The following is a 26531-nucleotide window of genomic DNA, read 5'->3' on the forward strand; positions in this document are numbered from 1 at the left end:
GGGGGGGGAGGATATATGGCAGTGGCAGTCTACTCCCATAAAGATTGCAGCCTTGGAAACCCTATGGGCAATTCTACTTATAGGGTCACTATGTTGGAATTGACGCGATTGCAACATGTCTGGTTTTTTTTGGTTTATCACTTCTGGCTCAGCTGTGAGATGGTGGAGAAATGACCCACAAGGAAGCTACAGAGCTGGGGGCACAGGTGAAGGCTGGTTATTATAAATTGGGGTCAGCCGGAAGGGATGAGGCTCACAGGCTGTGGGGCTCCAAGAATTGTCAGTCCAACCCCAGGGATCCAAGCTTCTCCTCCGTCCCTCTCCAGCAAGTCTTCTCATGTTGCCAGTCTTTATCCAGTTCCTCTGGGGCTCAGGAGAGGAGGACACCAGGAGCGTAGCTCTGGCTGCGACAGTCAAAAGCCACCAACGCGCCCAGGCAGATCAGGACCAGGCTGGCCAGCCCCAGGCGGACGAGGTTACCACGGGTATAGTCCGAGGGTAAAGAGCCTGCGGGCCAAGCGGAGGGCGAGAGACCGTCAGCGAGTGGATCCCGCAGTCCCCGTCCCACCCTCTAGGTTTCTAACCCCAAGGGTGGAGCTAGGGACGTAACCCCCCAGTCTCAAAATTTGGGTGGGGCGGAGGATAAAAGAGAGGGCGTTAGACTTCTTGGTCTGAGGCAGTAAGGGGTGGGGCCCAGACTCCTGGGTCTAAGGGAGGCTGGATACCAGGACTCCCGGGTTTGAGGGGAGGGGCTGGGTGCAGGTCCGCGGGGCCTCACCGTCCCAGCTGACGACCAGCGGCTGGCTGCGCTGCGACAGCACATAGGGCGCCGAGGGCGTATGGTAGTAGCAGCTGTAGGTGCCGGGGGCGCGGGCGGCGGGCAGTGGGAAGTCAGCCCAGGGCCGCGCGGAGTTGCGATACTGCAGCGGAGCCGCCTCGCCCACGCGGTACAGCGCGAAGCTCATGCCGCCTATGAGGCCAGCGCAACGCAGGCTCACGTTCGCGCCGCGCGCCACCACCGGCCCGGGCAGCGCCATCAGCGACGGCGGAGGCAGCACGTCTGCATGGAGCGTGGGGGCTACTGAGCGCGGGTGGGCGCCGAGTCCTGGGGTTTTTCCTGCTCTGTTCCTTGTTCCCCTCTCCCTCCTCCCTTTCCCTCCTCATTCTTCTTTCTCCCTCTCCCTCCTCCCTCTCCCTCCTCGCCTCCCTCTCCCCTCTCCTTCATCCCCCCTCTCCTCTTCTCCCTCCTCCTCCTGCATCCTCCGCTCATCTGTCTTACCCTCCTCCTCCTTGTTCCATTTCTCCTTCTCTCTCTCTCTCTCTGTCTCCTCTTTTGTCGCAGCCAGTTTCTCCGTCTATCTGTCTCTCACCTTCTCTGAGTCTCCCTCAGTGTCTCCATCTCCAGGTCTATCTCTGCCTTTGTGCGTCTGGATCCCCATCTCTCCCCGTCTCTTTGTCTCCAAGCGTGCCTTTCTGATGTCTCTGTCTCTCTCCTTGCATGTCCCTTTCCCCTCCGCGTCTGTGCTTCTCTAAATTCTGTCTCTGTGTCTGTTTCTCTGTGCAAGTCTCTCTCCCCCAGGGTTTCAGATGCCTATGTCTTTCTGAGTCTTTCTCATTGTGTTTCTGTGTTTCTCCCAGTTTCTCAACCTCGATACTATTGACATTTGGAGCTGGATAGTTCTCTGTTGGGGAGAGGGAGGCGTCACATGCATCATAGGATGTTTAGCAGCATCCCTGGTCTCTACCGCTAGATGCCAGTAGCACACCCTCCCCCAAGCTGTGACAACCAAAAATGTTTCCAAGCATTGCCAAATGTCATCTAAGCCTCTACTGTCGAGTCCATTCTGACTCACAGCAACCCTACAGGACAGAGTAGAACTGCCCCATAGAGTTTCCAAGGCTGTAATCTTTACGGAAGCAGATCGCCATGTCTTTCATCATAGGAGTGGCTGATGGGTTCAAACTGAGCTGCGCGCTTAACCACTGTGCTGCCAGAACTCCTTAAATGTCACCTATGGGGGAAGACTCACCACTGGGCCACCTAGAGGAGCAATATAGAACCACTGTTTCTATAGTATGTGTCTGTGTGTCTCGACGTCACTGTTTCTCTAAGACTTCCTCTCTCTCTCTGTTGCCATCAGGTTGATTACAACTCATGGCAACCCCATGTATTATACAGGAGAACTGAGCTCCATAGGGTTTTCTTGGCTGTCATTTTTATGGAAGCTGATCGCAGGCCTTTCTTCTGCAGTGCCACTGGGTGGGTTTGAAACACCAACTTTCAGTTAGCAGCCCAGTGCAAATTGATTGTGCTACTCAGGGACACTTCTCTCTCTCTTCTGTTAGCTTTTTTTCTCTATGTCGTTGCATAAGCCTACCCTTCTCCCTTTCTCTTCCTCCTCTCTCCCTCCATCTCTTTGCTCCTTCTCCCCATGTGTCTCTGTGAATCTATCTATTTATATACTTCTCTCTGCCTCTCTCCTTGTATTTCTCTGTCCCTCCTCCCCATATGCCTGTCTCTGGTTTCTGTGAATTAATCAATCTCTATCTGTAGCTCTGTATGTATCTCTCTTTCTCTCTCTCCCTGTATTCTCTGTCCCTTCTCCCCATGCGTCTATTTCTGTGAATCAATCTCTCTCTATATATATATAGAGAGAGAGAGAGATTCATGTATGTATTTCCTCAGTCTCTCATTCCCTGTATCTCTCTGTCCCTCTTCTCTCCCTCATCACACCATCCTTGTGCCCATTCTCCTCTCCGCCTCCACCACCTGGACCTCACCTGTCACCAGCAGTTCCAGGGCATCACTGGGTGGGGACCAGACCTCCGGCCCCCACCCTTGCCTCCTGTAGCAACAGTGGTAACTGCCCCCCTGGGCTGGGGTCACCTCTTCCAGGAAGAACTCTGCCAGCTCCGCAGCCACATCCCGAAACAGCACTGGGGTGATCTCTCCAGCCTTGAAGAGTGCGAACCTCCAGGAGGGTTGGGGAGCTTGGCACCTCAAGGTCACGTTGACCCCAGGAGTCACAACTGCCCCTGGCTGAACCCCCAGCCATGGCTTGGGGTATGAGGCTGGGGGGACTGAATAGATGGTGTCATGGACTGAATTATGTCGTCCCAAAAATGTATGTATCAATTTGGCTGGGCCATGATTCCTGGTATTGTGTGATTTTCCTATATGTTGTAAATCCTGCCTCTATGATGTTAATGAGGGAGGAGGATGGGTGGCAGTTGTGTTAGTAAGGCAGGACTCAATCTACAAGATTGGATTGTGTCCTGAGGCAATTCCTTGAGATATAAGAGAGAAGTGAGCAGAGAGACATGGGGACCTAATACCATAAAGAAAGCAGTGCCAGGAGCAGAACATGTCCTTTGGACCCAGGGTCCCTGCACAGAGAAGCTCCTAGTCCTGGGGAACATTGATGAGAAGGCTGACAGAGAGAGAAAGCCTTCCCTTGGAGCTGACACCCTGAATTTGGACTTTTAGCCTACTTGACTGTGAAGAAATAAATTTCTCTTTGTTAAAGCCATCCACTTGTGGTATTTCTGTTATAGCAGCACTAGATGACTAAGACAGATGGGGATGCCTGGGTCCTTGGGCTCCTGGTAGCCCGAGGAGATGAAGGGGGAAGTGGGAAGGAGGAAATTCACCTTGGGCAATCACTACCTCTTTCTCAGCCTCAATTCACTGTTTGTAAAATGGGTGTGGAGCTGAACTACAATCAGGGCTTCTCAATACTAGCTGCAAATGAGAGGAGCAGGATACAAAATACAAATACAAACTCCTGAGCTTTACTGCCTAGTTATTAAACTATGGGTTGGGCCCCAGAAATCTGTAATTTTAAATAGCAGTCCCGAATATTAGCAACATATTTAACATATTTCAATAGTTAACACAATTTGCTCTCTATTTGGGAAAAAATAATAATGTTGGATCCCTACCTCACACCATTTCCCAAACAAATTTCAAATTAGTTCAAGACTTAAATATTAAATAAAATACAAAAAAAAAAAAAAAGCTACAGAAGTATTAGAGGAAAATATATTTGTCTTGGGATAGGGAAGTTCTTTTTAAAATACAAATGAAAAATTCATAAGGGATAAGATTAATAAATTTGACCACATTGGCAGAAATTCTTTACTCATAAACCACATAGATTAAGAATATAGAAACAGAACACAGCAGACAGTCCCTGATGGAGCAGGAGAAAAGTGGGGTGCAGAACTCAAATTCTAGTAAAAAGACCAGATTTAATGGCCCCTGGATTCTCTGTCAACCCAGAACTAAAACAATTCCTGAGGCCAACTCTTCAGACAAAGATTAGACTGGACTATGGGACATAAAATGATGCTCGTAAAGAGTGTGCTTCTTAGCTCAAGTAGATACATGAGACTAAATGGGCAGCTTCTGTCCAGAGGTGAGATGAGAAGGCAGAGAGGGTCAGGAGCTGGTTGAATGGACATGGGAAATCAGGGGTGGAAAGGAGGAGTGTGCTGTCACAGTATAGGGAGAGCAATTGGGGTCACATAACAATGTATGTATAAATTTTTGTATGAGAGACTAACTTGAATTGTAAACTTTCACTTAGAGTACAACAATAAAAAAAGAATATAGAAATACTCCTAGAACCAACCCATTAGAAAGACAGGCAAAGGGAATGAATAGGCAATTCAAAAAACAGGAAGCACAATTAATCAAAACACATTTGAGGGAAAGAGTTACTCAATCTTAGCGGTAATCATAAAAAAAAAAAAAGGACATAAAACAACAGTAAGGTATTTTGCCAATCAGGTTGTCAAAAATTGAAACAATGGTTAATATTCCATTTGAGTGATGATGCAGTGAAATGGGCACTAAACTGCACCTGATAGGAATCCTTTGAAGAAGGCAATCTGTCAGTTTCTATCAAGATACACAAAGAGTATGACCAATGACCCACCAGTTCCACCACTCCACCCTAGATGGACACACACGCGCACAAGAAGCTCATACCGGAGTGCTCATTGCACACTGATTGTCACGGTGAAAAATTGGAACAAACCTAAGTATACACCAAGAGGGGAATGGCCAAATCAACTAGAATCCAGCCATTCAATGGCAGAAATTTAAAAAAAAAAAAAAAAGATTGAGCTAGCTATGTTGTTGTTACATGCCATCAAGCTGACTTTTGACTCAGGACCCAGGAGCCTAACCCCATGTGACAGAGTAAACTGCCCATAGGGTTTCCTAGGCCCTAATCTTTACACGTGCAAATCACCAGGTCTTTTCTCCCACAGAGCTGCTGGGTGGGTTTGAACTGCCAACCTTTTGATTAGTAGCTGACGCTTAACCATTGCACCACAAGGGCTCCTTAAGCTAGCTATAGTGACATAGAAATATCTCAAGGGAGATTGCAAAGTGAAAAGTGTAAGCTTCAAAATAGAATGTGAATTTTTGCTTTAGCAAAAGAAATACATAAAAGAAGATGAAGTGTATAAGGATATATATGTGTGTGAATGCATGGAAATTTTTTGTAAGGATTCAGAAGAATATTTAAGGAAAATGGAAAAGGGAGAAGAGGGAAGTTGTTACTTCTCTCTTTACATCCTTTGGTAATAATCGAATTTTTTAAACCATGACTATATATTAACCTTAATCATTTAAAAAAAACTAATTTAAAGTAAATTGATAGCTAAGGTATTAATTGTTCTCCAGGTGATTCTTATTTAAGGTTGGGGTATAGTAGGAGGAGGTTTGAGAGAAAAGAAAGGTCTCTCCCACCCAAAATTCAGAAAACCTAGGAAGAAACCCAGAGCTATCTCAGGGCAAGAGACCCTACTTTTGTCAGAAGGGGGTTCCAAATGGGGGAAGCTGGGGGAATAATTGGCATTGTAGGAGTTCCTCTTTCTTGAGCCCTATGCTATTACGTCTTCACAGCAGCTGATTTTACAGAGAGAAAAACTGAGTCTTGGTGAGGAGTGGTTTGTTGAAGGTCACATAATGAATACGGCAGTGTAATGGGTAAAATAAAAAACCAAAACCCATTGCTGTCAAGTTGGTTCTGACTCACAGTGACCCTATAAGACAGAGTAGAACTGCCTCATACGGTTTCTAAGGCTGTAATCTTTACGGAAGCAGACTGCCACATCTTTCTCCTGCAGAGAGGCTGGTAGGTTTGAAATACCAACCTTTCGGTTAGCAGCTGAGTGTTTTAACCACCTTGCCACCAGGGCTCCAATGGGTAAAATAGTGTCTCCAAAAAAGTCGGGTCCACCCAGAACCTGTGAGTGTGACCTAATTTGGAAATAGGGTCTTTGTAGAGGTAATCAAGTTAAGATGAAGTCATACTGAATAAGGGTGAGTCCTAAATCCAATATGACTGCTGTTTTTATAAGCAGACAGAAATTTGGACACGGAAACACAGACACACAGGGGAAAGGTGGCCATGTGAAGATGGAGGCAGAGATTGGAATGATGTTGCTATACGCAAAGGAATGTCAAGGATTGCTGGCAGCCACCAGAAGCTAGGAGAGAAGCATGGAACAGAGCCTCCCCAGAGCCTTTAGAGTGAGTCGTGAAACTTGATTTTGGATTTTCAGTTCCCAGAACCATTGTTTTAAGTTATCCAGTTGTGATATTTTGTTATGGCAGGCTTAGAAAATTAATACAGATGGTGAAACCGTCCCCTCCTCCCTCAGGACCCAGGAGCCTAGTCTCCAGCTTAGTTCTTGCCTAGTTCTCTCATAGGGGCTTGGGAATCTAAGACTCCACCTCCATCTCCCGTCAGTGATCTGGGAGTTCAGGCCCTCAGCCCTCACCTCCTCCAGGACCCAAGAGTCCAGATCCCTAGCCCTGCCTCAAGATCCAGAGAATCCTCTGAACCCCCTCTTCTTATAGGGACCCAGATTCCAGCTTAGGTCTGTTTAGCAACAAAGTTCATCGTCTTGACCAGAATGTCATAATGGTCACTAAAGGGATCAAGGAAAGAAGAAAAGGAGGGACAGAGAAAGGGAGGAAGGAGAGAAGGAAGAAAAGCAGGAAAGAAGGAAGTCTGGAGTGGGCTGAGAACCAAAATAAACCTGAGTAGTTGGAAATGCAGTGTCAAGGGGGATGGGTGGGGGATGTTACTCACCATGTGAAGTGATATCTGTGTGACACTCAGGCCCTGCGGAAGGTAGAGCTGCTGTTGTTAGATGCTGTTGAGTCAATTCCGACTCATGGCAACCCCATGTGACAGAGTAGGGTTGTCTTGGCTGCAATCTTTATGGAAGCAGATAGCCAGATCTTTCTCCTTTCAGATAGCAGTCGAGTGCTTAACCCTTGAGCCACCGGGGCTCCTTGGAGAGTGCTCGGCATTGTCAAAGCTGTAGGCTGCTCTCAGCCATACCTCATCGGGAGCCCAGGAATCTGAGTCCCCAGCCCTTCTTTCCTTTGGGAAAGAAGAATCCTGCCTCTACTTCCTCTTCTCTTAGTAGCCAGGAATCCCATTCCCCACCAAGTTAAGAGGCTAGAAGTCTGGGCCCAGCCCCCTGTTGCATCTACATCCAAGAGTTCAGGCCCTGGGGCCCCACCTTTTCCAGTACGCGGAGCTCAGTTTCTCATCCCTGGGGTTCAGGAGTCTGGGCCACCAGCCCTCTCCTCCCTCAGGATGCAAGAAGCCCTGCCTATAGCCCCCTCTTCTCCCAGGGACCCAGGAGCCTAGGCCCCCAACCTATTTCCATCCTAGGTGCTTGGGACTATAAGACCCCACGTCTCTCTCCCTCAGTGATCTGGGAGTCCAGGACCTCTGCCCTCTACTCCTCTAGGACTCAGGAGTTTAGACTCTCAGCCCCCTCCTCCCTCAGACCCAGGAGTCTGGGCCCCCAGCCCCCTCCTCTCTCTGAGTCAGGAGTCCCAGCCCCCAGGCTCTCCTTCCTCAGACCTAGGAGTCCAGACCCCCAGCCCCCTCCTCTCTCAGACCCAGAAATCTGGGTCCCCAGTCCCCTCCTCCCTCAAACCCAGGAGTCCAGATCCCTAGCCCTGCCTCAAGATCCAGAGAATTCTGCTCCCACCCCCTCCTCTTCCAGGGACCCAGAAATTCCAGATGTCCAACTCCTCCTGTTTTAGAACTTAGGGGTCTGGGCCCCAGGTCTGTCCCCTCTTTCTGGCCTAGAATTTCCAGGCCCCCAGCTAGTGCTGCCTGGCTACCCTGCATCCACCCTTTGGGAGACTCAGTAGTCCAGTCCCTTGCCCCCTCCTCCCTTGGGGTGTTGGGTCCTCACAGCCTGTCTCCCTGCCCCCCAGCCCAGCCTGGGACCCAGGGAGAAGAAGGGGAGCTCACAGAGGGTCAGCAGCAGGAGGAGCAGTACCAGGGCCATGGTGAGCAGATCTGGACATGAGCTGGAGCCAGGGCTCAGCCGTATCCTCCCTCCTTCAAGGAAATGAGGCAACACCAGAAAACCAGAAGCAAAGCCCTGTAAAGAGAAGGGTGGAGGGAGCTGGAGCCCCTGGGTGGCTGTGTCATCGTCCCATGGTGCTGAGAGAGAGGGCATTCCTAACTAGCTGTATGCGTTAATGCAACTTTTTTTTTCCTAAATACAGCACTCATTCCTTCCCAGACCCTGTGCTGTGTGATGCTGGTGGCACAGAGAGGAATCAGACCCCGTTTGTGGTCTCAAGCAGCTCCCAGTCTGATGGAAAGACAGACTGTGAACAAGTTAGTTCAAAAAGGTGTAATCTGGATGGTGCCTGGCTACAATTGCTGAATGTTTTGATCATGGACCCAACAGGTGGATACTGATCAAAAGGGGGAAAAGTGTGAAAGAATTTCAAACTCATGTGGAAACCCAACTTACTGGATCCATTGAGACTGGGGGAGCCCCCAAATCTAACGCCGGGAAATAATCTTTAAACCTTGAACCAAAACTATCCCATAAAGCCATTGCTAAACTAAACAATAGTTTAGCCCAATTAATAAAGAATTTTTGCCTCAAGCATGTTGTTGTCATTGTTAGGTGCCGTTGAGTCGCTTCCGACTCATAGCAACCCTATTTACAACAGCATGAAACACTGTCTGGTCCTGCACCATTCTCACAATTGTTGCTGTGTTTGAGCCCATTGTTTCAGCCACTGTGTCAATATATCTCATTGAGGGTCTTCCTCTTTTTCACTGACCCTCTACTTTACCAAGCATGATGTCCTTCTCCAGTGTCTTAGTTATCTAGTGCTCCTATAACAGCAATGCCACAAATGGATAGCTTTAACAAACAGAAATTTATTCTCTCACAGTCTAGGAGGCTAGAAGTCCAAATTCAGGTTGCCACTCCAGGGGAAGGCTTTCTCTTTCTGTTGGTTCTGGGGCAAGTTCCTTGTCATCAATCCTCCCCTGGTCTAGGAGCTTCTCAGTGCAGGGACCCCAGGTCCAAAGGACATGCTTTGCTCCCGGCTCTTCTTTCTTAGTGGTATGAGGTGCCTGTGCTGAGAAGCTTCTATACCAGGGAAAGATTGATGACAGGGAACTTCCCCAGAACCAGCAGGAGGAAAAGCCTTCTCCTGGAGCTGGTGCCCTGAATTCAGACCTCTAGTCCCCTAAACTGTGAGACAATAAATTCCTGTCTGTTAAAGCCATCTACTTGTGGCATTTCTGTTATAGCAGCACTAGATAACTAAGACAAAACTTGGTACCCAGAGTGGGGTGCTGCTCTAATAGATACCTAAAATGTAGGAAGCTGTTTTGAAACTGACTGGGTAGAGGCTGGAAGTGTTTTAAGGTGGTACAGTGGTTAAGAGCTCAGGCTGCTAACCAAAAAGTCAGCAGTTCGAATCCACCAGCCACTCCTTGAAAACTCTGTGGGGCAGTTCTCCTCTGTCCTATAGTGTCACTATGAGTCAGAATCGACTCAATGGCAATGGTAAGTTAAAAACCTAGCTTGCCTTGAAGAGACTGTTTGTGGAAGAAGATAGTTTTAAATACCAGCTACGACCACGTGACCAGTTGTAGAAACAAGGACTGTAATTGTTATGAGTATTTCTTCCTTGTATGTGTGCATCAAACATTTTTGTTTTCTTCACTTATTAAATATAAGACGTAAACAGGGCTAGTGCGTTTTTGGTTGTACACTTGTTTGTTGTATCATATTAGGTGCATATATGACTTTATTATTGTCTTTATTTAGAGGTTGTGTATGGTTTAGGGAGATGTGTATGGGTGCCAAGTTGACAAGGGGTGGACTGTGATGGTTAAGGTTGTGTGTCAACTTTGCTGGGCCATGATTCTCAGTGGTTTGGCAATTACGATGTAGTTTGGCAGCTATGTAATGATGAGATTGCACCTCCATAATGAGATCTGATATATGTAATTACCTCCATGATGAGATCTGCTATGAGCAGCCAATCAGTTGAAAGGGGGTTTCCTTGGGGGTGTGGCCTCCATCCAATATATGTAGACTTTCTGGCAAAGCTCACTGGCTTTTACTCACTCTGGATCCCGCATCTGGCTTGTCATCTGACCTCTGGTTCTTGGGACTTGAGCTAGCAGCTTACCTGCCAATCTTGGGATTCATCAGCCTCCGAACCCTGTGAGCCAGTGGCCTGCCGTTTTACCTGATGATCTTGGGATCCGTCAGCCTCTGAAGCCTGTGAGCCAAAGGCCTGCCATCTGACCTGCTGATCTTGGGTTCATCAGCCCTGCAACTACATGAGTCAGGAGAAGCCTCTAGCCTGATCCATGGACTTGGGACTTTCCAGCCTCTACAACCACATGAGCCATTTCCTTAGTATAACTCTCTCTCTATATATATATGTATATATATACACATCACTGATTTTGTTTCTCTCCTGATAACATGGTCCCTCCTGATAACATGCCCAAAGTATGTGAGATGAAGTCTCGCCATGTTTGCCTCTAAGAGGCATTCTGGCTGTACTTCTTCCAAGACAGATTTGTTTGTTCTTCTGGCAGTTCATGGTATATTCAATATTCTCCGCCAACACCATAATTCAAAGGCGTCAATCTTTCCTCAGTCTTCCTTATTCATTGTCCAGCTTTCACGTGCACATGAGGTGACTGAAAATACCAGGGCTTGGGTCAGGCGCACCTTAGTCCTCAAAGCGACATCTTTGCTTTTTAACACTTTAAAGAGGTCTTTTGCAGCAGATTTGCCCAGTGCAATGCATCTTTTGATTTCTTGACTGCTGCTTCCGTGAGTGTTGATTGTGGATCCAAGTAAAATGAAATCCTTGACAACTTCAATCTTTTCTTGGTTTATCATGATGTTGCTTATTGGTCCAGTTCATGAGGATTTTTGTGTTCTTTATGATGAGGTGTAATCCATACCAAAGGCTGTAGTCTTTGATCTTCATCAGTAAGTGCTTGTATGTGTGCATCTTCACTTTCAGCAAGCAAGGTTGTGTCATCTGCATATCACAGACTGTTAATGAGTCTTCCACCAATCCTGATGCCACGTTCTTCATATAATCCAGCTCTTTGATTATTTGCTCAGCATACATATGGAATAAGTATATTTTGAGCATAGTGCTCTTACAAAGAATTATCTATATGAGCTTAATCTGACAACAGTTCCTCTAAAGCAAAGGTGAGAACTTTAATGGGCAGAGTCTAAATTAATGGTGATGAAACAATGTAGGCAGAGATAGTGAGAATGGTGACACAATGTGATGTAAGTGATGTCACTGCACTGTTCATGTAGAAATTGTGAATAGCTGTGTTTGGTTGTTTATACTGTTACCAAAATTTTATATATATATGTAAGATATATATATATATAATTTTATATATACATGGTGTGATCTGAGCTTTAATGGGGGGGGGGGCACAAGGCAACGTGAAAGCCCACAGACGGCCCCTAACCCGTCTGGGGTGAGAGCTAGCACCTTCTCTGACAAGATTATTTAGCGCTGAGACCTAAATAATAAATAGGCCATTCATTCGACCGCTCAGAACCTCCGTCTTTCCATCTGCAAAATGAGCTATCATAAGTAACCTGTCAACTGAGGACTCCAGGATTTTGCCTCAGATAGGCTGCAACGGGAGGACTGGAAGTTACTACTCGGAAGAGACTTCAAGGCTGAGAGAGAAAGAAGAGCCTAAAGATGCGATCTCCCAGCAGACACGGCAGCTATGCAAACACCGGCTGCTCTTAAACCTGGAGCGTTCTCCCTCCTCCTGCCGCTCCCAAAAGAAAACCCGTTGCCATCGAGTTGATTCGGACTCATAGCGACCCTACCGGACAGAGCAGAACTGCACCACAGAGTTTCCAAGCAGAGCCTGGTGGATTCCAACTGCTGCTCTTTCGGTCAGCAGCGGCAGCACTTAACAACTACGCCACCAGGGAAATTCTGTTCTGCCCCAGGGCGCACGCGCGGACTCCAGCGGTCCGGGACCACAATTCCCAGAGTGCTCTGCGCGCGTCCTGCCCGCCCCCGCCGAGACCAAGATGGCGACTAGTAAGTGGGGGTGTACCTGGAGTGTGGGAGTCGGGTAATTCCAGGACCCCTACCCACCCAGGGCGGAGCCCAGGAGAAGGCGTGTCGGAGCACCCTGAGACAGTGGGGTCGGTGCCGCAGGGGGACGCTCAGGTCACGAAGGGGAGGTTACGAAGGGGCTCCTTGGGCGGGGGTGGCACAAGAGGGTTAGAGGTCACTGCGGGCAGCCCCTTTAGGGGGTGACCCTCTTCGCCCACCCTTGCAGGACTCGCATCCTTCCTCAAGAATGCCTGGGGCAAGGAGCCGGTGTTGGTCGCGTCCTTCACCATCGGTGGCCTCGGTGCGTGAGTGCCCCAGGCGCGAGCGTGTATCACCCCCGACTAGCGTTCCGTCTTTACCCCTCAAGACCCCATCGCCCACCACCAGCTTCCCATCTTTACCCCCAAGATCATATCCCCCCCCCCACTAACATCCCATCGCCCCCTACTAGTGTTCCATCTTTATCCCTGAGGCCCCATCGCTGCCCTCAACATTCTATGCCCTCACCAGTGTGCCAACACCCAACGACTTTCCATTGACGACCCTCATCCCCAATATTACAACTCCTCTACTCCCAGGAACTACATTTCCCTCAAGAATATCGCATAATCCCCTCACTGCCCTCCCCAGGTGGATCCACCATACTCACCCAAGAGGTCCGTTATCCATTTAAAGGAGAGGTTCTTACCCCTGCTGTGCATTAAAGACACACCAAACCCATTGCCGTGGAGTCTATTTCGACTCATAGCGACCTTGTAGGACGGAGTAGAATTGCCCTGGAACCCCCTGCCTCCCACTTCTACATCCTGCATTGAGTTGGTTGGGTGGAAGTGGAGCTGGGGAACCTGTATTTTGTGAAAACACCCCAGCCATTCTAATATGCCACCCTGATTGAGGACCTTTGCTCTATAACAAGGTTGCTCAGACGTTAGCATGCATTGGAATCACTGGAAGGTGGGGGAGGGGGCCTTGTTAAAATGCAGGTTCTGATTCCGTAGGCCCGGAGTGGAGCCTAGGGTTCTGCATTTCTGAGTTCCCAGGCATTGGCAATAAGCCAATAAAAATCAAACCCAGTTGCTGTGGATTCCAACTCATATTGACCCCTTGTGACAGAGGGTTTCCAGGGCTATAATCTTTATGAAAACTAGCTACATCTTGCTCCTGCAGAATGGCTAGTGGGTTCGAACCACTGACCTTTCAGTTAGCAGGGGAGCACTTAACCACTGCGCTTCTAGGGCTCCCTCATGTTGGCAATACTGTGCTTCAAAGACCACAGAGACCACACACTGGGTAAGGTTCTGGAGCTGGGTTGTCCAATCAGTAGGGCACCCAGGAGCCACATGTGGCCATTGAACATTTGAAATGGGACTGGTATAAATTGAGATGGGCTGCATGTGAAGTACACACTGAATTTTGAAGCCTTAGTGTGACCAGGAGCCCTGGTGGCTCAATGGTTGAGTGCACAGCTGCTGACTGAAAGGTTGGTGGTTCAAACCCAGCTGCTTCTCAGGAGAAGGACCTGGCGACCTGCTCCTGTAAAGATTACAGCCTAGGAAACCCTACGTGGCAATTCTACTCTGTTACATGGGGTAATATGACTTACTCGGAAATGTAAAATTACTTATGTGGCTCACGTCGTCTTTCTGTCGGACAGCACTGGCCTAGAACATTCCTGTTATACACCCCACCCCCCAGGAATCCAGCTCCCACAGATAGTCTATACCTCCTCAGTGATTGTTCCTTGTCCCTCCCCCTACCCCAAGTTAGTAACAGTTCATCATTCCTCCAGAACATTCCCAAGACACCTCCCTTCCAAGATGCTCCATGAATACCCCTACACTCAAACACACTCATTCCATGAGCACCCATTTCCTCCCTTTGCTCCACCCTTTAGGGCTGATGTATCTGTGAGTGCTTGGCTTCCACCCCAACCCCTTAAAAAGACTTGTAAACCCCCTGCCCATGAATGGGGACCCCCAAAGTACCCCACAGAGGAAAGGTGCTGGACCTCCCTGGCCCCCAATCCCCACGCACTCAATCCCCCTTCCTTTGCCAAAATTCAGTTTCTGCCTCTATGCCCCTTCCCTCTCCTCCCCAGTGCCACCTTCCCCTGGACCTCACCCTGTGTCTCTTCACAGCTATAATTCTGCCCGCATTCAGCCCCTACACCAAGTATGCCAGCATGATCAACAAGGCCACCCCCTACAGCTACCCAGGTGAGTGGGGGAGGGATAATTAAGGGTGGGTCTTTCCTCAGCATCCCCATGGGGCAGTTCTAGTTTGTCTTATATGCTATGAGTAGGTATGAACTCATTGGTAATGGGTTTGGGTTTTGGTTTTCTTTCCTGAACAGGGATCTTTTTTTTTTTTTTTTAAATTGAGATATAATTCATAGACCATAAAATTAATCCTCTCTGTTTTTGTACTTGGAGTTTCTGTTGTCTTTCTGGATTTCTATTCCTCTCTGAAGGAGCCACAGCCACACAAAGGTTAAGTGGTAGGCTGCTAACTGAAAGGTCAGCAGTTCAAACCCACCTGGTGGCTCCACAGGAGAAAGACCTGGTGATCTGCTCCTGTAAAGATTACAGCCAAGAAAACCCTATGGGGCAGTTCTACTCTGTCACATGCTATTGCTGAGTCGGAGCTGACTCACTGGCACCCAACAACGTATCTCTTTCTGGGTTTCCATCTCCTGCTATCTGTATTTTTATCTTTCTGGATCTCCATCTTTCTAGGTCTCTGTCCCCTCGCTGGTTTTCCATATCTCTAGGTCTCTATCTCCTGGCTGCTCTCTGCATCTCTGATTCTTTGTCCCCTCCACCGTCCTCTTTCTTGCCCTCGGGGTTCCGTTTCCCCCTCTGAATATAAGATGACAGGCCAGCACTGGAGCTGTGCTGGTCTTAACGGCCCACCCTCCTGTCCCACAGTGCCCCTCCGAGATGACGGGAACATGCCTGATGTGCCCAGCCACCCCCAGGACCCCCAGGGCCCCAGCTTGGAGTGGCTGAAGAAACTGTGAGCACCTCCACAATGGCTCCCCTGCAGCCCCCAATAAAAACCTGAAAACCAGCCCCAGACTCTGTGTGTGTGTGTCAGATCAGGGGCAGAGCAGCAGACAGTGGCCACACAAGCATGGGGGTCAGTTTATTGGGGGGTGGGTCAGTCGAAGGGAGGGCTGGCCAGGGTAGGGTAGGGCAGCAGTTTGTCTGGCCCGCGAGACACCCAACTCGAATCCAGGGCCTCATCCGCTTCGAAGCCAAAGTCTTCCTCAACCTTAATCTGGGGAGGTGAGGAACAGGGTGTGAGTGGGCCTGGAGTCCAGTGAGTGCCCACCAGCCTCCAGGTCTTGCTTTTCCAGCCCAGACAAGTTTGCCACCAGGACTTCAGAGGCAACTCCAGTATCCCTGGGTCCAAACTTGCTTCACCTTCCCCCATCCCCACCCCTTTCTCTTCCTGCCCAATTTTCTTTGCTCCTTCTTCATCCTCCACTCCTAACCTTCTCCAGGTCTTCTTCCTTCTCTCCAGCTTTGCCTCCTTTTCTACACAACCCCCTGCCTGGCTTTTTCCAACTCTTCATCTGCCTGGCCCGAGACCTCCTCCAGTCTGCCCTGCTTCCCCCCAAGCCCCAACATTCTGCTCTCCCCAGCCCTGGACCTGCACCTCTCTTGGTCCCACCTTGGCTCCACCCCCCACCCCACCAACCCACCTGCACCGGAGCCAGCTCTGGGGTCAATGCAGTTCCTGCTCCCCGGCGTCCATCCCGGGGTGCACGCCGCCTCTTCCGTCCACTGGGCCCCTCCCCAGCAGCCGGGCTGCTGGGCTCAGGGGGTGCCGGGGTCCTTCTGGGTGGGGACAGTCCCTCTTTCTCTGGAGGCTCGTTTTCAGCATTGCCCGGGGTGGGGGCATCAGTGCCCTGGCTGCCCTCGTCCTGGTGGGGAGAAGGGAAAGCAGGTGGAAATGGGGTCCTGGCTGCTCACAGTTCCCCCAGCCCACTCAGAAGAGGCGCCCTCACCTCTAGCATGATGGTGAACTGGCTGGCCCGGTAGTCATCCCCATAGGAGTCCAGCACTCGCATGAGGAACCTGCACGGGAGAGAAGCGCCAGTGGTGTCATGTTAATGGATTGAACTGTACCCCCAAAAGTATGTGTTGTATGTAACTCCTGACCTCTATATCTGTGGAATAGGTTTTCTTTGTTAAGTTGAGACCATATCAATGTAGGTGTGTTTTAAGCCAATCACCTTTGAAATATAAAAAAAGCAGATTAGGCATAGAGAAACAAGCAGAGATGGGGGAAGACAGATACCACAACACATGAAGATCACCACGGAGCCAAGGACCTTCCCCCAGAGCCAACAGAGAAAGCCTTCCACTAGAGCCAGCACCCTGAATTCACACTTGTAGTGTCCTACACTGTGAGAAAATAAATTTCTGTTTGTTAAAGCCACCCATTTGTGGCATTTCTGTTAAATAGCAGTGCTAGATAACTAAAACAAGTAACGTTCTTGTTTAGCAGTTGAGTAAAAGGGGCAGACAGCAGAGCCCGGTGCTGATTCCCTTTGAAGCCAAAGTTGTCCTTGACTCAGAAAGTTAAGAGCTCTGCAAGCTGGCAGACCTGGGTTCCAAGCACCTGACCAGCAAGTGAGCCCTGGGCAAGACAATCTGAGCCTTGGTTTTCTGCTCTGTCAATAGGAAAAGACAGTCTGGACTCAGCTGAACTGCTGTGATAGTGACAATGACATGAGATGATATCTAGAAAGCACTTAATGTGAAACCTAGCACTCTGAGCGTTCAAACGTGAGAGTTATTATTTCCAATAACGGAAAAGAAAGAGTGAAGGGGTAGGTAGGTAAGGGGTTGGGTGGGTGCAGAAAATTTCCCACTAGTGCCTTCTCTTCTTTCTCCCCTCCCTGCTTCTAAAGTTTTTTTCTTTCTTTTAAGCGCTAATCGCACAGCGGTGCAGTGGTTAAGTGCTCGGCTGCTAAACAAAAGGTCTGCAGTTTGAACCCACCAGCTGCTCCATAGGAGAAAAATGTGGCAATCTGCTTCTGTAAAGATTACAGTGTAGGAAACCCTATGGGGCATTTCTACTGTCCGTTAGGGTTACTATGAGTCAGAATCAACAGCAATGGGTTTTGATTTGTTTTGGTGGAGGAAAGCTTAAGTGCTGGGCTGCTAACTGAAAGGTTGGTGGTTCGAACCCACCCAGCAGCTCCACGGGACAAAGTCCTGGTGCTCTGTTCCCATAAAGATTACAGCCTAGAAAACCCTATGGGGTAGTCACATGGAGTCGCTATGAGTTAGAAATCGCCTTGATGGCACCTAACAAGTGCTAATTGATTGACTGCTTCCTGCATGCCAGGGCCCGGGTAGAACGTTTTACACACAGGATCTCTTATCCAACAACTCTTACTGAGTTCCTACTTCTGACCAAGCACAAGTCCAGGTGCTAGGTGCAGTGCAGTGGGTTTCTCTTATATATGGCCTTTCTGGCATTGGGTTTATAATTCTGCCAAAATGATTGGCTAGGCCATGATCTTGCAAAGGGATTAGTTAGTTTACTATACAAATGGAGTGTGTAAAACCATACAATAAGACTAAGTGACCTTGAGAGAATTGTTCAATTAGTATGCAGATTGAGTGATTGTGGTCTACTGAAGGGATTGGTCAGTTGGTGGTCTGGCTAGGAGGGCCATGCCTTGAAATTGAATATAAGGGCTAATCCCACAGAGGTTAGGGAGGACCTCACCACCATCAAGAAGAACCTGGAGTACAGAGTGTTCTTTGGACCTGGGGTCCCTGTACTGAGAACCTCCTAGACCTGGAGAGAGAGCTGTAACACTAAAGATGGCATGATACATCAGGGAACAAAACAAAGATCCCTGTGCTTATGGAACTCAGGTTCTTGCAGCAATAAAAAAATCAGCTAAATACACTAGGTCAGAGAGAAGGAAGGAGGGTGGATTATACCTGGACTAAGGACTGTAACTTAAAAAGGACAATGAGGGGAAGCCTTCCTGAGCAGGTGTTATGGATTGAATTGTGTCCCCCAAAAATGTGTGTCGACTTGGCTAGGTCATGATTCCCAGTATTGTGTGGTTGTCCACCATTTTGTGATCTGATGTGATTATCATATGTGTTATAAATCCTAACATCTATGATGTGAATGAGACAGGATCAGAGGCAGTTCTGTTAATAAGGCAGGACTCAACTACAGGATTAGGTTGTATCTTGAGTCAATCTCTTTTGAGATACAAAAGAGAGAATCGAGCAGAGAGAAGGACCTCATACCACCACGAAAGAAGCACCAGGAGTGGAGTGCATCCTTTGGACCCAGGGTCCCTGTGCTGAGAAGTTCCTAGACCAGGGGAAGATTGATGACGAGGACCTTGCCCCAGAACTGACACAGAAAGCCTTCCCCTGGACCCCTGAATTTGGACTTCTAGCCTCCTAGACTGTGAATCAATTTCTCTTTGTTAAAGCCATCCACTTGTGGTATTTGTTATTGCACACTAGATAACTAAGATAGCAGGTAAGGCTTCATCTCACTGAAGAAGGTGAAGGAGTGATGGAAGAACATTTCTGGCAGAAGGAATAGATGTGCAAAGGCCCTGGGGTGGGAGCATGGCTGGTGTGTTATAGGTAGAACAAGGCGGCCAGTTGTGGTGCAATAGAACGCTTTCGTGTGGCCTTTCGCACCATAGTTTTGTAACTCACTTGGGTGTGATTGCAAATAAGGTTAATTGTGGCCCACCAAGGGGATTGGTCAGTTTTACCATCCCACTGGGCTTGAAATGAGCCATCCCAGAGGTGGGAAAGAGGACCATACCACTACCAAGGAAGGACAACCAAGAACAGGTCCCTGCACTGAGAAGCTCCTGGAACCAGGAGACCAATAGAGACAGCTGTAACACTGAAGACAGCGGCAGAGAGATGGCGGTAGGAGAGACCAGCAAGAGACAGCACAGTGGGATTCCTGGCCCATGGACTGAGAAAGCTCAGTGCCTTTGGGTCGAGGCTTACTGGTGGAGTAGGGTGCCTCTGGGCGCTTACTAGCAGAGCTAAAAGAACTTTGTAACACGTGCCTGAGCAGGGAAGAAGCCAAGAGCCAGAAAGAGGTGTGCCTGTAAGCACAGCTGGGAAGAAGCTGTCCTGATGGAAGAACTGTATCCTGAGCATTCCTGAACCTGAACTGTAACCTGTTACTTCCCTAATAAACCCCATAATCGTGAGTATCATCTGTGAGTTCTGTGTGGCCATTGCAATGAATTACTGAACTCAGCAGAGAAGTAGAGAGTGGCGTGGGAGGGACAGTTGGTGTCAGAATAAGATGGTGGAGAGAGGAGGCAGGTCTGACCTCTGTCTAATGGGAATCAGCCTTGGGCTATTGATCTTGATTCTCCTTCCCCCTTGTGAAGTTAGAGGAGGTCAGACTCCACCCCTACACCATTTTCACACCAGTGTAACAGACCATGTGACTTAGGGTCTTGTCAACTGTTGAAAAGAAGCTGGGTCCAGTGGGAGCCACTGCAGGGCCTTGAGCAGTGGAGTAGTGAGTTGGCATATCTTACATTTAAAAGGACCACTCGGCTACCACCTCAGTTTCTGAAGCAGTTGGTCTGGGGTGGTGCATGAGTCCTTGCATTTGTGACCATTTCCCAGGCACCTCAGAAGAAAGGCCTGGTGATCTACTTTCGAAAAATCAGCCGCTGAAAACACTATGGACCCCTGAAACTACTGCCCTGAGATAATCTTTAAACCTTAAACCAAAAATATCCCCTGAAGTCTTCTTTAAGCCAAACAATAATTTAGCTTAATTAGTAAAGAATGTCTGCCTTAAGCATTGTTCTCTTTTAAGATCTATCTATTTGGGGTCAGATTGACAACAGCAACTCAAAGATTAGATATGAACCTTAGGGGACAGTGAGTTTATGTTAATGGAGGAGGAACATCTCAGAAAAGAAGGGTGAAAATGGTTGCACAACTGGAAGAATGTAATCAATGTCACTGAATTGTATATGTAGAAACTGTTGAATTGTTGTATACTTGGCTTATATATTCTCAACAACAAAATAAATAAAATCCTTAAAAAGAAAAACCCCACGGAGGGCAGTTCTACTCTGACATGCATGGAGTCACCATGAGTCAGAATCAACTCAACGGCAACTGGCTGACACTACACTTTGAGAACCAACGGGCCAGGATCCAAATAGAACGTTCAGAAAGAATTATTACCTTGACTGACCCATATGAAAACTAGGAAGAGAAGTTTAGTATGTGCAGATACTTACCCAACTTTTTGATATTTTAGCCATAAACTACTGCAAAATAAAATATTGGCTAATGGTACAAATTAAGGAGCCCTGGTGGCACAGTGGTTAAAGCGCTTGGCTGCTAAGTGAAAGATCGGTGGTTCGAACCCACCAGCTGCTCTGTGGGAGAAAGATGTGGCAGTCTGCTTCTGTAAGATTACAGCCTTGGAAACCCTATAGGGCAGTTCTACCCTTTCCTATACAGTCACTATGAATTGGAATTGATTCGATGGCAGTGGGTTTATAGAGGTTTTTTGTTTGTTTGTTTTTATATAATGGTATAAATGGAAAAAAAGGGTTTACTCAGGCTGCTGAAAGAAGAGACTTGGGGGAGATGGTAAGGGAGGAGCCAGGAGACCAGTTAGGAACACTTGGCAGTAATCCAGGCAAGAGCTGATGGCCTGTTATGGGTTGACTTGTGTCCCCCAAAAAGATATGTTGAAGTCCTAACTCTTGTACCTCTGAGTGTGACCTTGTTTGAAAATAGAGTTTTTCTTTTGTTATCAGTTAAATTAAACAAGGCTATACAGGAGTAGTGTAGGTTCTAATCCTAATCCCTTCTCTTTTTTTTTTAACATTTTATTGTGTTTAAGGTGAAAGTTTACACAGCAAATTAGGTTCCCATTTAACAATTTCTACACAAATTATTCAGTGATACTGGTTACATGTTTCACAACGTGTCATCATTCTCATTCTGTTCTGGCTATACTGTTGCCAGTATTCTAGTTTCCCTGACCCCTTACCGTCTCATCTTTGCTTCAGAGTAATTTTTGACCATTTGGTCTCCTACAGATGGTTTTTTAAAAAAGCTCATCACTCACAGGTGATAGTCTTTACTTTTTTTATTTTGCTAAAAGGTGACATCAAGGGATAATTTCAGTGTAAGGTCCTAATCCCTTCTGAGTCGTGTCTTATCTAAGGGGAGAACAGACATGAAAACAGAGACACACGGGGAAGACAGACACTGTGTGACAACAGAAGCAGATGTATCTACAAGCAGCAAAGGAACACCAAGGGTTACTAGCAGCCACCAGAAGCGAGGACAGAGGCATGCAACAGATTTTCCCTTAGAGTCCTCAGAAGGAACCAACAACACTGCTGATACCTTGATGTGGACTTCTAGCCTCCAGAACCATGAAAGAATAAACTTACGTTGTTTAAAGCCACCCTCTTCGTGGTGTTTTGTTACTGCAGCCCCAGGAAACTAACACATCCTTGTTGTTATGTGCCATCCTGTCGATTTCAACTCATAGTGACCCCATGTGACAGAGTGGAACTGCCCCATAGGGTTTCCTAGGCTGTTATCTTTATGGGAGCAGACTGCCAGGTCTTTCTCCCGCAGAGCCACCAGGTGGGTTCAAACTGCCAACCTTTCGGTTAGCAGCTGAGTGCTTAACCATTTGTGCCACCACAGCTCCTTAACACCCCCTTAACTGACAGGAAAAGGGCTCGGAGAGAGGCTATCGCTTGCTCAGAGTCACACAGCAAAAAAGTACTTGCAACCAGGTCTGAGACTCTAATGCTTGTGCTCCTCCCATTCTGCTGTGCTCTCCATTCAGAGAGAGCATGCCCACTCCACCCGGCCTTCCCCTAGTCAACCTCAGCAGTCAGCACTCAGCTCCATCCTCTCTTCCTTGAGGCCTGTGAGGCCAGGCGGATGGGGAAAATGGCAGAGAGATGGCAAATAATGGTGGACCACTTTAGGGGCAGAGGTACAGGGGCCCAAGCGGGTGCGGAAGGGCTTACCTCCGTTCCTGCTGAAGTCTCCGTGTTATCCTCTGTACCTGATGGAGTCTGTTCAAGACACGCTCGTTCACCTGTGAGGAGGTGGAAGAAACACAGTCAATGCCATTCTACTCACCCACCCACTCATTTAATCTCCACCTGTCCACATGCCCATCCTTCCTAGCCTAGCTGAATAAATCCTTCATTTACCCATTCGTTCATTATCATTTCCTCAACACCTCTTATGTGTCAGGCACCATGCAAGGCTCTTGGAACACTGTCTCCTGTAGGAGCTTCCCTGACAACCCAGATTGTGTCTCTGATGTCTCACACATGCCTCTCATTCTCTCCATTGACCACAGGCTCAAAGCCCAAGCCCTTCAAATCTCCCACACCCTGACACCCAGCAACCCCTCACTTCCTGTGCCTTCTGCCTCTTGAATCTCCCTTAGGTTTTGGGTCCACTCCTGCCCTCCATCCCCATGGCCCCTGCCTCAGATTCGTATTCTTTCTTTCTTTTAATATTATTGTGGTAAAATAGATAACATTTGCCACTTTAACCATTTGTAAGTGTATGACTCAGTGACATTAATTACCTTCACCATGTTGTGCAACCATCACCACACTACCATATTCTCTTGCCTGAATCATTGCGTTAACTGCTTTGGTGAGGATAAGGATGGAATGGTAAGCAGGACCCAGATCCTGGAAGGCCAGGAACCCCAGGTCAAGAAGTTTAAATTTTTTTTCTTTAATAATATTTTATTGTGTTTTCTGTGAAGGTTTACACAGCAGTTTAGGTTCCCATTCAACAATTTCTACACATTGTTTAGTAACACTGGTTACATTCTTCACAATGTGTGAACATTCTCAATATTTCCATTCTGATTGTTCTGTTTCCATTAACCTAGTTTCCCTGCCCTCTTACCTTCTCATCTTTGTATTAAAGTATGTAATTGTTGATGTGCAGATGACACAACCTTGCTTCAGTATGGATTATACCTCAACATAAAGAAAACAAGAATCCTCACAACTGGACCAATAAGCAACATCATGATAAATGGAGAAAAGACTGAAGTTGTCAAGGATTCATTTTACTTGGATCCACAATCAATGCCCATGGAAGCAACAGTCAAAAAATCAAACAATGAAACAACGTAGCTGCCCATCAACAGATGAATGGATAAACAAACTATGATACATACACACAATGGAGTACTCTGCAACAATAAAGAACAATGATGAATCTGCAAAGCATCTCACAACATGGATGAATCTGGAGGGCATTATGCTGAGTGAAATAAGTCAATCACAAAAGGACAAATATTGTATGAGACCACTACTATAAAAACTCATTAAAAGGTTTACACACAAATCTTTGATGGTTACGAGGGAGGGGAGGGGTGGGAATGGAAAAACACCAAATAGACAATAGATAAGTTGTAATTTTGGTGAAGGGCAAGACAGTACACAATACTGGGGAAGCCAGCACAACTTGTACAAGGCAAGGTCACAGAAGCTCCATAGACACATCCAAACTCCCTAAGGGACCGAATTATTGGGCTGAGGGCTGTGGGGACCATGGTCTCGGGGAATATCTAGCTCAATTAGCATAACACAGTTTATAAAGAAAATATTCTACTTTGGTGAGCAGCATCTGGGGTCTTAAAAGCCTGTTAGCAGCCATGTAAGATACTCCACTAGTCTCATCCCTTCGGGAGCAAGGGAGAATGAAGAAAACTAAAGACAAAAGGGAAAGATTAGTCCAAAGGACTAATGGATCACAACTACCACGGCCTCCACCAGATGAAGTCCCGTACAACTAGATGGTGCCCAGCTACCACCGACCGCTCTGACAGGGATCACAACAGAGGTGCCCGGATAGAGCTGGAGAATAACGCAGAACAAAATTCTAACCCACAAAAAAAAAGACCAGACTCACTGGTCTGACAGAGACTAGAGAAAGCCTGAGAGTATGGCCCCTAGACACTCTTTTATCTCAGTAATGAAGTCGCTCCTGAGGTTTACACTTCAGCCAAAGATTAGACAGGCCCATAAAACAAAACGAGACTAAAGGGGCACAACAGCCCAGGGACAAGGACTAGAAGGCAGGAGGGGACAGGAAAGCTGGTAATGAGGAACCCAAGGTTGAGAAGGGAGAGTGTTGACATGTCATGGTGTTGTTAACCAATGTCATAAAACAATATGTGTACTAACTGTTTAATGAGAAGCTCATTTGTTCTGTAAACCTTCATCTAAAGTACAATTAAAAATCAAACAACATATTGCACTGGGCAAATTTGCTGCAAAAGATCTCTTTAAAATGTTAGAAAGCAAAGATGTCACTTTGAGGACTAAGGAGCACCTGACTCAGGGCATGGTATCTTTAATCACCTCATATGCATGTGATGCTGGACAATGAATAAGGAAGATCAAAGAAAAAATGGATGCATTTGAATTACAGTGTTGGCAAAGAATAGTGAATATACCATGGACTTCCAGAAGAATGAACAAATCTATCTTGGAAGAAGTACAGCCAGAATGCTCCTTAGAAGCGAGGATGGTGAGAATTCACCTCATATACTTTGGACACGTTATCAGGAGGGACAAGTCCCTGGAGAAGCACATCATACTTGGTAAATGAAAAAAGGAAAAAGAGGAAGACCCTCAATGAGATGAATTGACACAACGGCCGCAACAATGGGCTCAAACATAGCAACGATTGTGAGGATGGCGCAGGACTGGACAGTGTTTCATTCTGTTGTACATGGGATGGCTATGAGTCGGGACTGACTCAACGACACCTAACAGCAACAACTGTTGACCCTTTTGTCTCATATAGGTGATTTTTTAAAGGAGCACAGTACTCATGGGTGACATTCTTTATTTTGTGAGCCAATCTGTTATTTAGCTAAAACATGACTTCAGGGGCTAGTTTCGGTTCAAGGTTTAAAGACTATCTCAGAACAATGGTCTCAAGGAGACCTCCAGTCTCAACCAGTCCAATAAGTCTGGGTAGATTTTTTTTTTTTTTTTTTTTTTTTGAGATTAAGAAAGAACCATCAACAGCTTTCAAGCAGGAGAGGGACAGGGTCACATCTGGGTGTTTGAAAGACTCTCTGAAGCTGGTCTCCTGGAAGAGGGGAGACCAGAGGTCAGATGACTCAAGAGGTGGAGGCCTGAGCTGGGGTAGGAGTTGAGGGGATGGAGAGGAGGGGACAGATTTGAGAAGCAAGAAGGAAGTGACATTTGAGCCAAATCTTAGAATAAAGAGAAGTTTATTAGACTGGATGCTAAGGAGTCTCCCGGCTCTGACTACCTAAGATTTGGAGAAGCTGCCCTGAACTTTCCACTAGGAACCCCAGGAGGGTGGGCTTGTGCCTGCATGTTCTGAGGGGCTGCATCGTGGTTAAAGAATGGGTACAGGTTCAGTACAAGTTCAGGCTGCCTGGCTTCAAATCCCAGCTCCACTTGGGCAAATCCTTTAGCTCCTTTGAGCCTGTGGTCAGTGGAGAGCATGAGGGGCACTGTGAGACATCAGAGACACAATCTGGGTTGTCAGGGAAGCTCCTAGCGGAGACAGCTCTCCAAGAGCCTTGCACTGAGTAAACGAATAATGAATAAATGGGTAAATGAAAGCTGGAAGGAAGGCTGGGCATGTGGAGAGGTGAAGACTGAGAGGTGGTAATGTAAGCCAAGGGATCCAAAAACTGGGGAATCCGCACTCAACTACCTGCTCGATCTCCCGGCAGCGCCGACCCAGGGCCTGGTACTTCCTGCGATTTAGTTCCCGCTGGCGCCGCCGCCGGCCCCGAGCTGCCTCTTCCTCTTCATCCCGCTCCCGGAGCCCCGAGCCGCCCAGACCACCGGACACAAACTCCACTTCGGTTTCTAGCTCGCTCTCCAGGATGTGGCCGCCAAACAGCGGTGGCAGCGCCAACTCCGAGCCTGGCGGCGCTGAGAACTCCTCAAAGCCCACGGCTGCCATGGTCCTGTAGGACCAAGAGGCGTCAGGGACCTAGGACTCCAGGCACTCAGCCCTCCTCCCTCAGA

The 26531-nt window shown here is 47.7% G+C and overlaps 3 protein-coding genes across 3 annotated transcripts in view; 1 reads left to right on the top strand and 2 right to left on the bottom strand.

Moving 5' to 3' along the window:
* The window catches only part of OSCAR (osteoclast associated Ig-like receptor), a 44297-nt gene extending 35909 nt beyond the window's left edge, over nucleotides 1–8388 (bottom strand). The window contains exons 1-5 of the mRNA XM_004381884.2: nucleotides 8301–8388; nucleotides 7113–7145; nucleotides 2782–3081; nucleotides 779–1060; nucleotides 374–507 (exon numbers count right to left, since the gene is read on the bottom strand). Of these exons, the coding sequence (XP_004381941.2) occupies nucleotides 374–507; nucleotides 779–1060; nucleotides 2782–3081; nucleotides 7113–7145; nucleotides 8301–8337 (786 nt within the window). The 5' untranslated portion in view covers nucleotides 8338–8388. The remainder of the gene's footprint in view (nucleotides 1–373; nucleotides 508–778; nucleotides 1061–2781; nucleotides 3082–7112; nucleotides 7146–8300) is intronic.
* A 4026-nt stretch (nucleotides 8389–12414) lies between these two features.
* NDUFA3 (NADH:ubiquinone oxidoreductase subunit A3) lies at nucleotides 12415–15511 on the top strand. The gene is made up of 5 exons (XM_023736229.1): nucleotides 12415–12424; nucleotides 12545–12556; nucleotides 12669–12743; nucleotides 14581–14658; nucleotides 15370–15511. Exons 1-5 carry the CDS (start codon nucleotides 12415–12417, stop codon nucleotides 15459–15461), a joined length of 267 nt encoding a protein of 88 aa, XP_023591997.1. The 3' UTR covers nucleotides 15462–15511.
* A 66-nt stretch (nucleotides 15512–15577) lies between these two features.
* Nucleotides 15578–26531, bottom strand: part of TFPT (TCF3 fusion partner) — an 11820-nt gene continuing 866 nt past the window's right edge. The window contains exons 2-6 of the mRNA XM_004381740.2: nucleotides 26212–26470; nucleotides 22500–22570; nucleotides 16455–16524; nucleotides 16149–16370; nucleotides 15578–15721 (exon numbers count right to left, since the gene is read on the bottom strand). Of these exons, the coding sequence (XP_004381797.1) occupies nucleotides 15602–15721; nucleotides 16149–16370; nucleotides 16455–16524; nucleotides 22500–22570; nucleotides 26212–26470 (742 nt within the window). The 3' untranslated portion in view covers nucleotides 15578–15601. The remainder of the gene's footprint in view (nucleotides 15722–16148; nucleotides 16371–16454; nucleotides 16525–22499; nucleotides 22571–26211; nucleotides 26471–26531) is intronic.

Source organism: Trichechus manatus, unplaced genomic scaffold (assembly GCF_000243295.1).
Source record: "Trichechus manatus latirostris isolate Lorelei unplaced genomic scaffold, TriManLat1.0 scaffold00087, whole genome shotgun sequence".
NCBI classification, from domain to species: Eukaryota; Metazoa; Chordata; class Mammalia; order Sirenia; family Trichechidae; genus Trichechus; species Trichechus manatus.